The sequence below is a fragment of the Calypte anna genome, chromosome 7 (genome assembly GCF_003957555.1).
Source record: "Calypte anna isolate BGI_N300 chromosome 7, bCalAnn1_v1.p, whole genome shotgun sequence".
In the NCBI taxonomy this organism is placed as follows: Eukaryota; Metazoa; Chordata; class Aves; order Apodiformes; family Trochilidae; genus Calypte; species Calypte anna.
Genome location: NC_044253.1, coordinates 11,481,228 through 11,496,569, shown reverse-complemented (window position 1 = coordinate 11,496,569; position 15,342 = coordinate 11,481,228). Strand labels below are relative to the sequence as shown.

General features: G+C 38.3%; 1 protein-coding gene across 1 annotated transcript in view; it reads left to right on the top strand.

Moving 5' to 3' along the window:
* The window catches only part of SLC49A4 (solute carrier family 49 member 4), a 67,796-nt gene that overhangs the window by 40,349 nt on the left and 12,105 nt on the right, over positions 1 to 15,342 (top strand). The window contains exons 5-7 of the mRNA XM_030454006.1: positions 1,458 to 1,566; positions 2,192 to 2,259; positions 7,233 to 7,360. Coding sequence (XP_030309866.1) covers positions 1,458 to 1,566; positions 2,192 to 2,259; positions 7,233 to 7,360 — 305 coding nt within the window. The remainder of the gene's footprint in view (positions 1 to 1,457; positions 1,567 to 2,191; positions 2,260 to 7,232; positions 7,361 to 15,342) is intronic.

Sequence of the window (15,342 nt, the reverse complement as noted above, 5' to 3'; positions counted from 1 at the left end):
TACTTTCCCTTTAATTTTCTTTTACAGATATTGGAATGACTTTTAAATGGATAGTATTAAACAGCATCAGAGAACTTGCCTTGAGACATGCCAAGATGTTACAAGATAGCCTGGGATAAGAGTATGGCATTCTTAAGGGAGAAAAGAAGTTGTAAGGAAGACAGCAAATGCTTTAGCAGTCGGAGAAATACAAGCAGTGTGTGGAAGAGCTGAAAGCTTGGGTGTTGTTTTTCTATGCATTAAAAAATAAATCTGACATGAATGGTACTGAGAGAGGAGGATGTGTTCATGTGATAGAAATGTGTTATTCAAGAAGAGAATGTGTGAAAAAGAATAGTGCAAGAAACACTGGCTGGTGTGCTGTGCATGGATCTTCTAGGGGAGGAAAGCAGCATAAACTGCAAACCTCTGAATGTTTTGGAGAGATTTGAAGCTCTTTCCCTCCCTCTGACTTTCATAACTCTGTGCCATCGAGTTGCTGCTGCATGCCAAGGAACTGCTATTGATCAGGATCAATTTAATGGGAATTCTTTGAGAATGGGGCAAGCCACATTTTGTGGTTACACGGATATCTCAGGGGTTAACCTTGAAATCATAGTAAAATCTCTTAACTTTAAAATATTAGTGTAGTAGAGTCATAAGTATATTTTCTGCTTTTATTCCCAAATTGAAATGTTTTTGAGGAAAAGTTGGATGTCTCTTAGCAAAAATTTCACATTTGCTTCTGGTTATGGTGGGTGAGTGAAATTGGTGGTATTTGTCTACCAGCTCCTGTTTAGCTGTGAATGAAGAAGATTTATGACACAGCCTTGACTGCTTCATCTTCACTGAATACTAAAGTTTGAATAATTTTTATTGGGAGGAAAAAGCAAACGTGTTGACTGTTTAGAGCAGAATATTATACTTGTCTGGTTTTTGGCACTTCAAACTGTCAAAATTTTCCGCTCTTGCAACTGTACCCGTCTCATTCCCAGAGCTCTCCTTGCCTTTCACCAAAAGATAAGTTAAACATTTTAAAAGAAAAGGGGGAAAAGAAGTACAATTCACAAAGTGTGAATCTTTGATTTTATTCCTGAAATAAGCCTTTTGTATTTTAGATTAGTGCTTATTTTTCCTAACGTACACTGAAGCTAAGTAGGTTGCCCATGCAAATGCAGAAGAATTGCTTGCAGAAATGAGAAACAGATGAGGCCAGCATTTTATAAAAATTGTTAGAACTATGTGGAAAGACAGACTTTTTTATTATCATAGTGCTAAAGCAGTGACATCTCAGCCACTGGAATTCCAGTGACATGGCCAAATACCTTTCTTGGTTTTCCTGGCTCACTCCTGCAGACCTCTACTGTTGTTCTTGATGGGAAGAATATAGGTTCTAGGGTGTCATTTGATCTAGCAGGTAATCTTGGTGCAGTTGCTAATATAAGCTGCAGCTAATTGCCTGTGTTTTGTCTTCACAGCAATTTCCGATTCTTGATGATTGCTTTGGCCTATGCTATACCACTGGGGGTTTTCTCTGGCTGGTCTGGTGTGCTGGATTTGATATTAACCCCAATTCATGTGAGCCAAGTAAGTATCTCCTGACTGATAATCAGCAGCTATTTTGTAGGTGACATACTTGCTTTTTGCACTAACATACACTTTTATCAGGTTTTACATTTAAACTGATATTAATACATATGGACTGCTTTTATTTTTTAAACAAAATAAACTGTAACTTTGGCATCTTAAGCTGTCTTTATTCTCCCTGCCTGACTGTGCACCATGGGTGGGTATTTTCTGAAGAGTACACACCTACTGACAAGAAGGAAGAGGCAGGTAAACAAACCAGAGCATTCTTGGCTGCTGCACCTTTAGAAAAAGAAGATAATGTTTACCAGGTGGAAAAGATAGAGTGGAGAAAAGGATTTCTAAGCTTTTGATAGAGTATTATAAAAGTCCAGAGGTCACTACTCAGATTCTATAAAGAGACATCACTTTTATAGAGTAGGATACTTAGTCATACTTCTTTTTAAGTGAATTATTTTCCTTCTGTATATCTTGGAAAAAATCTTGCACTTCAGATTGTTGTCATGGCTGTTGCTAGCAGTTTGCAGTTCCTGCATACCGTTTGTTTTGAAAGTAACATCTTATCTTATTTTCTCAGCCTTAACACATTTCTCTGTTTTGTTTTGTTTTGTTTTTTTCCTGTCAGGTAGATGCAGGCTGGATTGGATTTTGGTCTATAGTTGGAGGTTGTGTTGTTGGCATAGCGATGGCAAGGTAGGAATAATTACAGATCTGTCTCTGTTTCTTCAGCCGTAATTGTCATTGAGCTTATCCTCCTAATAACATGTTTTCTCTCATCTTCTACATACTTGAAAAAGTGTACTTCTGGGGTTTTGCTGTGTTTCTTGCAGAGCAGTGATTTACATATTCCATGGTAGTGGTCACTGGAGGTTAAAAACTCCACAAGCAAGTGCTTGATTGTGGCAAGCAATGATCTTACTCCTGACAGTGCTTCCTGTATGCCCCTATTAAATGCAGTTCTGTGAATTCAGCTGCCTGGTGTGAGGGAGAACCCATTGCAGCACATTTGGAAAACATAGAAGAAATTAGTATCTGTCTCCTTCCATCAATACTTTTGGGTATACTAATTTCCAGAGGGATATTGGGGATTTAGCACAAGCAGCCTACCCACAATAAGGTTACATTATTCAACAGAGAAATTATTCTAGGTCCATTTTGGTCAGGTTTTTAGACTTCGGTAAGGTCTAACTGTTTTTTGTGATACTACTATGGGTGACATGGTTACATCTCTGCTCTCAAAAAGACATAGCTCTCTCTGACCATCATGAATGCTGATTACATGAGGAATGCATGCAAGGAACAGATTGCTCTCCCAAGAGGCTCCTGCTTTTTCTTCATTGAGGATCTCTCTAAAAATATAATAATAAGAAAAACCTGTAATGGGAGGGGGCAGGGAGTAAAAGGTTTTCAGGAGATACTCTAGCAGTGAGTTTATAAAGCTAATTGAAACCACTCACATGTTCCCTTTGCATCTTGTGGATATCAAAACATTGTCCTGGCTTCTTTATGTCTACTCTGTAGACTCTACTTCTGCAATGAGTTTAGCTCAAGTGCAGGGGTCTGTCACTGTTGCAGTCATTGTGGGATTGTGAACCCAGAGAGGCATCTTTCTAGGGCAGAGCTTGAAGCTCTTTTTTTTTTTTTTTTTTTTTTTTTTTTTTTTTTTTTTTTGTTAGCTGTGCATCATCGGAGTACACAATGCATAAAGAAATGTGAGGCTTCTCATCCTCACATTTAGCAGGCTGCCTAGCAACTGCAGCAGAGGGAGAGGAAAAAAAAACCTCTCTGACCTCAGGAAAAGAAGCAACTACTTCCCTCCTGTCTGTTCCAGTTGCAGGCCAGGGGACTTAATCTATTGAAACAAAGTTCACACCCTGTTTTCCCCTAGTAAGAGTTACTTTTGATTAGCTAAGATCAGGTATGAGATCTTTCTCTCCATGAGAGGAGGCAGGTGTTTAAAATCCACTGCTGTAAAGACAGAGATGCTGTAGCAGGTTACATGCTGACATAGATAGCATGCTGGTTTAATCCTTTCCATCATGGGTTAATCTCTCTTATACTTGTGACATTGCAGTCATAGAGGGGCACTCCTAGGAGCTCACTTAACTTTGTTAGGAGGGAATCTGCTGACTCAATGCCAACATGCAAATATCAATCTTTATGGTAGATTAATTTATTTAATATACTGCCTGGCTTAAGTTTCAGGACATCCTGACAGTCTCTTTAACTGCTTCAAAATTTATTTCAAACCTTGTTGAATACCAGTATGCTGTAGAATTTAGAGCTTTGCTTTTGAGTAAATTAAAAAATACCAACACATTCTGCCTCAAAATATGTCTTTCTAACTTGGGCGATGCTCAGTTCAAATGGGAGGGTTTGCACACAGAAAGGGAGGGAGGAAGTGATTTGTCAGTCCTGATGGATGACTCTCCCTCCTAGGCCTATTCAGCATTTATCTGTGTAGGGTTGAATCAATGATGAGTCTGGCTGTAATCTGCTGAAAGTTGTAATTAGGAAAATTAAGTAATGATTCTTGTCAAGGCTGACAAGTTGATGTATTTCAGTGTCAGAACTGTGATTTGCCAGGCAAGCAGCTCTCTCCCTTAACCACCTCTCAGGAAGCTGAGCTGTTGGTTTGAGGTTTATTTTTTTGGTTTTTTTGGTTTTTTTCTTTCCTACCAGTTTATCAAAGCAAAATTGGCACAGTTAAAGAATTTGCTCCTTCTGTTTTTGTCAGTGCAGAATCTACCATTTAGAACTAACAACCTGAGCTTTGCCCTGGAGCATTTGGTACTGCATGTCACAGTAGGTGTTAAATCATCTATATCTAAAGTAATGCCCAGTCAGGAAACTTGTTTATCTATCTCATTTTCAAAATGGTGCATGTTTTCCTCAGCACAATACATAAATCCTCCCACTCACTACTCACCCTATAGCTGTGAACTTAGATATGTGTAGCTAATTTGTGCAATGCATTTTTATAATTTAAAAGCCTGGGCTATATTGGGCAGCTGGCAGGTGCTGTACCCTTTCCTGGCAGCTTTCAAATGGTACTGGTTTGAAGAAAAGCAATGTCAAAGAGCAACAGTAGTATCATTGCATGGAAACATAAATCTGTTCCCTTTTCCCAGTTTGTTTTTTGTTGTTGTTGCTTTGATTTGTTTGTTTGCCCACATTTGCTAATGATCATAAGTGTTTCTGAGGTTTTGTCCTCCACAGCTCAGGTTTTTTTTGTTCCTGCTTTTAACCTGCACTGTATTCAAAATGCAGAAACTTTATGGCATTCCCTTAGCAAGAGACAGTGTTGTCAGCAACCTGGGTGTGTGATTTTAGCTGTAGGATACAGCCTAGAAGTGTTACCAGCAGCAGGCTCAGAGGTCTGTGTCTGGGTAAGCACACACCTTGTCTCCTGGCATGCCTACTTTTTTAGCAGCTGCAGACATCCCCCAACATGCAAGATGATGAAGAAGGATTTAAACAGAACAGACAGTTTTGAAAGCAGATACTGTGATCAGAGAACAAAAACAATTTCTTATTTTTTGATTGAAACAAGTATTTTGAAGAGTTGTATAGGTATACAGTACTCTTATTCTCCTGTTACTGAACAAGAAGTCTGTCTATTACCAAGGTCAGACTAGTTTGCTTTGTATTTTTTTCCCCATCATTTCTGTTCTGGCTGAATTCAGTGGCTGCATAAACTCCCTTTGGGAGTCCTCTGAGGTATCTGAGAGCTCCTTGGAGCACACTGCTGCTGCTGGTACCCAGACCAGGACCTTTGTGCCCAAAGGAGATGCAACTGCTCAGTAAAGGCAGATATTTGCTTCTCTTAACTATCTCTATGGTTTAATGTGTTACGTCCTCCTATCCCCTCATATCCTTGGTGGTGGGATGGAGGTGGAGGACACCCTAGAAATCCCCTCCAGACCTGTTGTCTGTGGATGTCCCCTCCTAGAAGCTGGTGTTTGTCACCCTGTTTCCTTAGACAGGCTGTACCTTACTGCTCTTTCCTGTAAGGACAGGGAATCATCATGCTGCTGGCAGGCAAAGCGGGCAGTCTGTGGAAGAAATCTAAAGTTTGCATTTTGAGGTGCTTCTGAGCAGCTTTTAAAATTGCTGATTTTGACCCCAGTGATCCCAAAGAATAATTAAAGAAACTGGCAAACCACTGAGAAGAGGTGATCCTGATTGCTGGATTTCGATTGTCAGAAATAAGCCTAACAGAAACTGCTAACCTCTGACTATTAGAGATTAATGCATAAGCCACTTGAACACTGCAGTCATAAGCTTTTAAGATTATATGCAGCATTGATCTTCCTCTGCTGCTTATTGAATTACTCACTGCTAAATACGATGTGGAATTAAAGGACAGGGAGAATCAAAATAGAGGAAAGAAATGAGGTTTTGGTTTGGTTTTTTTTTTTTAATTGCACTACTTGTACATATCTTATGGTGAATGTAAAGCTAGACTTTCAAGTTCTCCAAATATTGGCTTCATTAACTGTTTTTTCAATTAAACTATATGGTGTCTTCCTGTGAAGTGATATTTGTTGGGGAGAAAAGGCAGACAGGACTGATTTCATCATGGACCAGCATAGGTGGCTTGAGCTGCCATCAGCCTAATTGAGGTAGGAGGCTATGAGGGCAGAGGACATCTTTTAAACACACATGCCTAAGCCCTTCAGCCCAGAATCACATCTCCTAAGCAGGAGATTATGGAAAGTTACTGGTGAATAGATGACATTGCCTTTTCTAATATATCTTTTTTAGTAGCTCCCTTTTGAGAAGAGTGGTTGCACTGAAAATTATGCAGTGTGAGTGCTGCTCAAATACATTCTTTCTCCTTGAAAGAAGAAAGAAAAAAAGATTTTAAAAGCAATTGTACCATCAGGTGCTATAAAGACTCTATTTCCCTCTGTGTCAGGCTGCCCAAGGGCTTGTGGAGTTGCTTTACCACAGACTGCTAGGGGAGCAGGCGTGTAGGTGAGAAGTGGCACCAAACTCTTGCTTTGCTGGAACATTTTAACCCAAACCAGCCACCAGTAGAGTGACCACTGCCACCATGTCACCAAGAGCTACACTGCCAAAGCATCCAAGGGCTCAGAAGCTGTTCCTTCATCTTTGATCTAGGGATTCTGGTATTTGGAGTTTTGTCATTTCCCATAGGAATGAATCTTGACACGTAACTATGTTTTGAGTGAAATGCAGCAGCCTCCTCATATGCTGAGCTGTATGCCTGCCAAGAGAGACTGGCAAATGCTGACAGAACAGTGATGTGAGTACTGGTGTCATCTTGTGTCCAACAAATGCAGAAGAAAAAAAAACCTTCCTATATACCAAGTGATGGTGTATAGGTTGATGTATATAGGTTGTATACGGGTGTATAGGTTGATGACATACAGTTGATGCCTTGAGAATTTTTCAACTGTTATTTTGTGACAGCTAAAAAATCTAAGGTTCTTCAGGTTGATAGCTAGAAATACCACTGTTATCTAAAAATGCCTTTTTTCTCTTTCTGAAAATGATGAATGATTTTAAAATTGATTTTATAGTTTCCAAAATGTTTAATGAAAATATTCTGAATTAATTGGCAGTCATTACATTTAATTAATGTGCAAATCAGCATTTATACTGCTCTGATCTGTGCTGGGTTTTTTTTGGTTTTTTAGATTTGCAGATTTTATCAGGGGCATGCTGAAGTTTATACTGCTGCTGCTTTTATCTGGAGCAACGTTAGCATCAACGTGGTTCACTCTTACCTGTCTAACTACTGTCACTCATCTGCCTTTAACCACAGGTATTTACAATTATTTTAATTCCCACTACTTATAATTGCTATTGTAGGCAATTATTTGCAGTCTGAAATCAACTATATTGTAACCTGGTTTGGTATCTTCAGTAATGCAGTAGCTTTACCAAGAAAAAAAATAAAATGTGTAGAAAACTTAATGAATCTGAAATCTCTTTACCAGCTTTAAGTTACATCTTGAATAAAAACTAACAAAACCAAATAAAAAGAACCCAGAATAAATTTAGAGGTTATTTTGGGACTCAGTGTATGGAAGCAGTTTTGAGTGTTTTGGAATAACAAAGGTAAGAAAAAAACCAAGAAAAAATAGATGACTGGGAGTAGTGTTTGTTGTGTATAACAAAGAATGACGTGTCTGGAATTTTAGGGTTTTGAGACTTGCATTAATTACTGGAAATGTGCAGCGCAGTTCAAACCAAGGTGACCCATGGTATTTTCAGCCATCAGAATCTATCCCTGCAGTGTGCTGCTTGCTTCTTTGCACCTGCAGGCTCAGGAAACTCTTCTGGTCAAAATTAAATCAGCCTGCACCTCAGAAAGATGGGAAAAAAGCTGTTGGCAGGAGTAGGGAAAAAGCTCAGAGGTCTACTCAAGCTTCCAGTGAGCTGCACCCTTGGTTGAAAGTGAGCACTGCATAGCTCTTAAAAATCTGCCCTTTGCTTTTCTGTCTGCACCAAAGGATTTAACCACCCATGATTCCAAAACCTTCAGAAGAGTAATGTACAGTGAAACTAAGACATTGAGATTTAAAAAGTATTTACTTACTAAAGAATTCTGTAAATCCAGTCTGAATAAAGTACCTCCTTTTTTATAGACAATTCTATGCATTATAAGATAAATTAATTTTTCCCCCATTTTTAATAGTTTCTTGTGGACAGTAGGATATATAATACTGTTTTACTCAAATTAACTTTTGAGTTTCTGTTAGTGTCCTTGGTGCATTGCATATGCCACAACTATAAACTGAAGTTGGTACAGCAAATGGAAATGCATAATCAATTTAGAAGAAATACCATCTGGATGCATGGGTCAAATTTGTGATTTATCTTCAAATTTCAAATTATTAAAGATAAAAAACAACTCCTTGTATAAAATGTAATTTAATCAATAAACAAATCAAATTTCATGGTGGCTTTTGTCATACTAAATGACTATGCTTTTCTTTTCCATCAAAACTAAAATAAATGCAATAAAATTTTATTTCTTGTGCTTGCCTGCTTCATCACTACAAGCCTTCAGTAACGTAAGCCAAGCACTTAAATGTCCCTTCAGTTCTGTGCATAAGAATCAAGCAGAGAGGTTTCAAGAGGTGAAAGTCATTACCTGTATACTCACCAGTGATCCAAACAAAAACTGATGGAACTCTATCTCTTAGTTTGGTTTTTTTATTATTTTTTTAAGAATTCTGCTTGCCATGTAGGTTCTAGAAGAATAGTAGCAAGTTATGTGGGCTTTTTTTTTCCTTTGAAAGGTAATCTAATGTCAGCACATAAATGATATTTGCAGTTTGCTATAAAGTATCCTAAATATTCCTTGATAAAAATCTAGAGATTGGGTTGTTCTTTTCATGCAGTTACTGTTTCTTTTAAAATGGATGATTTCTTAGATTGAGTTGTAAATTATATTTTAGGGTTTTCAGTCTGTGCTGTTCTTATAGATGTCACAGTAAATGTTGAACCCTTTTCTATAAAACACAAGCTTGTTTTGATAGAAATGCCAGCAGTATGGTGCATTCCTCTAAAAAAAGGCAATTTAAACCATCAGGGCCTAATGTACAGCCAACAAATAAGATCTCTCTTCTTCAGTAGCATAATGTTCAGACTTCATAGATAGGTTGTGGAGAGTTTCATATCAGCCTTTTCTCATTAAAGTTAATATAAAATAGATGCAATGCTCTTGTTCAATTTAGATCCTTGTACACAGAAAAGCAGTGATATATCTTTATGAAATATGTTGTTATGGATGAAAACACACAAGCTATTTAAGCTAATTTATAGGACTTCATGCTAGATTATTCCTCAGTGTAATGATGCAATATGATGATGACTTCTGCATTCCACAGTAATTGGGAGAAATGGTACATTTGAATTGATTTGGATGAACTTATCTTTTTTTTTTTTTTTTTTTTTTTTTTTTAATTAAAAGTTTGAAATGTAGAGTATGTCAGAATAGGAGGTCAAATGGGGGCTGTTGGCTGGCAGCTTTGGGAAATGATTTGAGGTAGCCGGATAAGGTAAAAGTCACTCTGCCCAGTTAGAGGACCAGTGTTGATGTGGACTTCTAGGTAGCTGTCCTCTCTATGTTTTTGTAGAGCTGGAAGATCCACAAAGCAAAATCAACCATCATTGTGTCCTTTTGTCTCTCCTTTCTCCCCCCTCTTTTCTTTTTCTTTTTTTCTTTTCCTTTTTTCTTTTCTTTTTTTCTTTTCTTTTTTTCTTTTCTTTTTTTCTTTTCTTTTTTTCCCCTTCCATTTTGTTGGGGGCCTCGCCCTTCTCTTTTACCCTGCCTCAGATGCTGTTACCTTGGCCAAGGCAGACTTTGCCCTACAAAACCGCATACTCAGCAATACCAGGAAAGAGGTAGAATATCCATAGGAGCTGGTGGACTGCTGGTAGTTACAGGAGCTCTCGGGGGGCTATGCCATGGGACAGAACAGGCATTTTGATGTGGCAGCAGCACCTCATGGGAGTCTGCACTGGCTCAGGTGTTAAGGCAGGAATCACCCAGGAGATGCAGACTGGTTCCAGACCTCTGCTTCATCTCACCTGGCAGCTGCTTGATCCACAAATACAGTTTGCATCCACCTTGCCAGTGGCTTCTCCAGGTTCAAAATAGTCTTTTCCTTTCCGGGGTGGATATTATGTGCCTACATGCTGGGCCCCTTCTTCTGAAAACCCTCAGCCTGTCACTCACCTTGTCTCCAGAGTGAGCACCAAAGTGGCAATGTTTTCATGCAAGCAGGCTTTTGAAATGCTAAAAAGATCAGTTTGGCCAATTATTCATCCTAGAGGGAAGAAAATCTCTAATGACTTGTCTTTAAAATACTAACAAACAGCCACTATCTTTTAATCTGTATTCTTTGTAGCAGTATCATGTCTGGTTTAAATATTGAGGGAGGAACTGTATTTCAAAAAAAAGTCACAGCAAAATGGTTTTTTTTCCTGCACTTGTTTGTGTAATGTTCTCATAATTTGTTGTAAATAGACACGACATCATCTAAAGATATTTTCTACAAAAAGTAATTACTTAGAATGAGGGTCTTTAATGCAGATATTAAAAATCAATGACTGCTTTGTGTTTTCTTTAAGCGATGCTGTTTAGCATTGTTTGTGTAATGGCTGCATGGCTCTGTGTTATCATAATATGCTCTGGTTTTCTTCCTGCTGCAGAGCAGGACAAGTTTTCTGTCACTTGCTGACTTCTTACTAGATCTCTAGAAGATTTTATAGAAAGTATATTTTGAAGTTGTGTATGAACTATAGTTGCTAGTGTGAAAAAGAAAAAAAAGAAACCAAGGCAATAATGATGTAGTGCCATCATATCTACTGTATCATCTGTCTACAAGACCTCTCATCAGCTAATCACAGCTCTTAAAATCCCTTGATTGTTGAATTGGTTTACATTTTAAGGAAGCTTGAGTTTTCTTGTAAGAAATTTTAATTTTAATGTATATTATTTGCATTTTTTTCTTCAAGTTTCAAAGACAATTTTGTGTACACAGTGAGCATTAAAATAGTTTTCTCCATTGAATTTCCAGTGCAGCTGCTGATCTATTTCTCCGTGCCAAATCCATTGTTAGTCTGCTTTGTACTGAACTTCATTATGTGAATTTATGTACAATGGAATACTCTGACCCAAAATAATTGTATAAGGCATTGTAATGCCAGTTTCAGTATCTTGCCACTTTGTATTGCTGGTAGTATCTCGACACAAATACTAACATTTTCCAAAAATTGATATGCAGCACTGGTTGCTTGCAGCTTGGATTGAATGTTTTCAGCATAGCATGTCAAGAATATTCTAATATTTATGAGCACATTCAGCAGAATTTCACTTGACAAAATCTTTTCTAGTGCAGCCTGGCAGATACTCTGATTATGGTGGCAACTCCATGAGCTGATGACTATATTTAGGTGAAGCAGTCTACATGTTACTGTCAGGTTCAATAAGCTGAACCCTACAAACACATCTGTCTCCCTAACCTCATCATGGTTTTGAAAAAGAGAGATGTTTATTATTTAATACTGATTTTTTTTATTCTTTGAGCTTAATTTCTTCATTATAAACAAGACATCCTTGATAAGGCAGGGGGACCCAGAGGATAAAACAGGAGCCTAAAAACATGGAAACTGAGACTTTTTCTAGCTTCAGCATTAACCTGCTTCTGGCTGAGGGCATATCATTACCCCTCCTCCTGTTGTGGTTCACCCACTCATGAGATGGGCATAGTGAACTTTATCTTCCTGAAGGCTTCTGTAAATCCACAGATAGAAGAGTGCTTAAAGGACTAATTTAAGCCATTTATTTAAAAACAGTTAAAACCCCAGTGTTAAACGGTGTCTAACTCTTGAAATGTGGTATGAGCATTTCAGGAGTGAAAATTTAGAAATCTGGTCACTTTAAATATCCATCAATAGCAAGCTTCAAGTAATTATGATATTTTTGTTTGTTTGGTTGGTTCTTTTGTTTTTTGTTTGTTTTTGTTTCTTGAGGATCACTCAGTAAGTTCTTCACTTCTTAGTTCTCCAAAGTGAATGCTCTGCTGTCAAAGTGAGGTCCACTTGCTTTTCTCTTGGGAACTATACAGAACAAATGCAATTTGATCAGATTTTTGGTTACTTTCATAACTATATCATGAGGTAAGAATTTGATCAGTGCTTGCTGGAATGGAAATTGAGGCAATAAAACATACTGATGTAATAAACATGCACTACGGAGACAGCCTTCTTCTATTGTGTTTTTTGTTCCTGTAAGAGAATTACAGTAAAAGTTACTGTGAGTTACCTTGAGGGAGTCACTTTTCTCATGGAAAATTTAAGGGTGACTTCTTCCATGATTATTCTTACTGTGACCAGTAGCAAGAATTAAATTATATTGAAATTTAATTCCACTTTAAAAGACTTTAGAGAGTTTGGTAAGAACTAACTTTGAATTGTTCAAAGCATTCATGGAGATTAACTAAAGTCAAGGAAACATACATCAGTGTGAGGTATCATCCTTTCAGTTGAGCATTTGGGATGCTGTTTTAATGGGCAATAGGAAAACTCCCAAGATTTCTGAAGGTTTCAATTTAAATTGTATCCTGCTCCCAAGAGAACCTGTTCAGTTGTGAGTTGTGTTTACTTTCTTCTTTATCCATATGAAATTTGTGTGAGCCTTGGCTCGGTTTGTCTGAAAAGAGAACTATTGCAAAATGTACAGAGTTCGACACAGTTTCTGGGAAAGTACTTTGGAAGAAGATACTCTACCACCTGCTTGGGCTTGACACTACTCTAGGCTATCTGTAGTTCTTCTGTAAAGTAGTTTTAATTTTTTTTTTTAAAAATAGGATACTTCATATTCTTTGTTTAAAATCAGCTAAAATATACATGCCATTAGGCTGATAAGAACCAGTTGGGTCCTTCCATTAAATTAATTTTGGTTTGGAAAAGGCTCTGTGGTTATCCATTTAATGATGATGTAATTTAATGAGTAAATTGCTAAACATGTTGCAGAATGTCCTGGGAAGTTCTGGGAACTTGTTTGGATGTCAGAGACACTTCAGACTCCTGCTGCTGTGTTGCAAGCTCATCTGGGGCCAGCAAGTGCTCGCTGTCATTTACATCACCTCCCTGTTTGAATTTCTAATTTTTGTTTTGGTTTGGTTTTTTTGTTGTTTTTTTGGGGTTGGTTTTTGTGTGTGTGTGTGTGATTGGTATAAAGCTTTAGCCACAGCTTGTGGCTGAGAGAAAAGAAAGTCTGTTTCTGGAACACAGGCATATGCTTGCTGTCCTGTAGCTGCAGGGGATGAGAAGCCAGGCAGGAACCTTCCTTCTTAAAGCTTTTGCTCCTTTTTGTGCCAGTCATCTGTCCCCAGCTGGTACCTTGCTGCCTCCAACAGATAACATCAGTAGTGCTGTTATCAAGGCACATTTCATTCCTTGCCTTCCTCCAGGCCAGGAGGAGAAGGAGCACTGAGGGAGTAGCATCCCTCATGTTGCCTCACATCCCAAGCAGGAACACGAAGCCTGAGCCTCCTGCTGTGGCAGCTCCAGGCCAATTCGCAGAAGCAGCTGTGCTTTGGGTGGGTGTTTTGCCTTTCCTGCTCTTTGTGCAGTGGCCAGCCTGTGAAATAGCTGCTTCATCTGCACAAGCATCTTTGAAATGTGTCAATAATTAAACTGGTTTAAAGGATCCCAGCCCAATAAATTTGTCTGCAGCTGCCACAGTCTCAGACGCACGACTTTGTGCATAGCTTCGTAGGCAGTTAGTGCCTTTTCCTAATAAAAAGTGATCTTTTTTTATACTAATAGCATGACACACTTACCCAGTGTATGGTTATCCTTGTTTATCATTGTTGAACTTTAGGGCATAATGTTAACTTCTTGGTAAATAATCTCTTACTTATTTTTGGGTTTAGTTTGTCAACACTGTTTGAACTCAATCACTTTTGTCAACATTTTTTTACATTTTTTTACTTCTTCCTACAACTTGCTTTTCTGAAACTGTATCTTATCGCTGACTTTCTCTCTAGTTGACCAGTTGGATTTGTGAATTAATTGCCAAGTTCATAGAATAAGCTTCTTTTCATAGCACTCAGGAAGACTGTAGGTGCTTTCAAGAAACATGAAATAAATATTTTCCCATCACTACAATGTGTACCCACTTAGGGAGACTTTCAGATGTATGTATCTCCCTCACTTTTATAGCTTCTTTATGGCTTCTTTTTGTGGTTTACCAGTTAAAACGTGTTACTTCCATTAAATCTTAGAACTTAAATTAACATCTACTGTATGCTATATTCTGCAGGTCTTTTTGTCTTGATATTTCTGCTTCTAATTCCAAACAAATGTATATACATATAGATATTACCTGTGATCTCAGTTGAGGTGTTGTCATTGCTAATCATTGTGGTCATTGATGGCAGTTTTTGGCATGCGCACAGGAATTGGGTCATACTTAGGGGAAACCCCAAAGGTAGTGCTAGAGCTGCTTTCTGGTGGGGGTATGGAAGTGTGAGGTGTGTGCCAGTGGGGGTATTTGCATGACTGAAGCAAACTACTGTGACAAAGACAGATGTAGTTTCTAAAGTACAGAGTTACTGTATTTGCTTATAGCCTAGTCTTACTTTTTAGTAAGTGATGAGCAATGATGTGAGTGGAGCAGCATATCTTAAACTATCAAATTTAGTTTGAAGGCTTCTATTTGCCTTATGGAAACCTATGCACCTTCTGTGTTCACTGAAATCTGAGGTCTTGATCTTTTCAATGGCTTCTAATCTTAGATGCATGATTTTGCCTTCACCTTAAGTGAATCTTAGTTTCTGAAAATTATATGAACAGAGATCCCCTCAGCTCAGAGCTATGTGGCTCCCCTCTCCTGGCTCTTGCTGCTTGTTGAAGGAGTTTCCATTCTTCCTGCAGATGTATTCCCTCTGGCACTCCGTTCACAGCCCCACTATGATGGTGATGGTTGTGGTTTTCCACAGCTTCACAACTATTTCTATTGACAGCTGGCTGCCATCTTCTTTGAGGAGAATTGTGAAATTTTTCTCAAGGAGCTAAAGGCAGTATCTGTAGATATCTTAAGAGATTCTTCTATTTTATTTACATGTTGGTCTCTCTGGCCAACACAAACATTTCAGATAGCTGTATGTGTTCAGATTAGCTGGCTACACCTGACAGCAGTTAGAGACAGAGCAAGATGCAGGGGTGCTGGAGTTTGAAGAGAGGTTCATGAAATTTTAAGTACTGGTGAGGAATTGCAGCAAA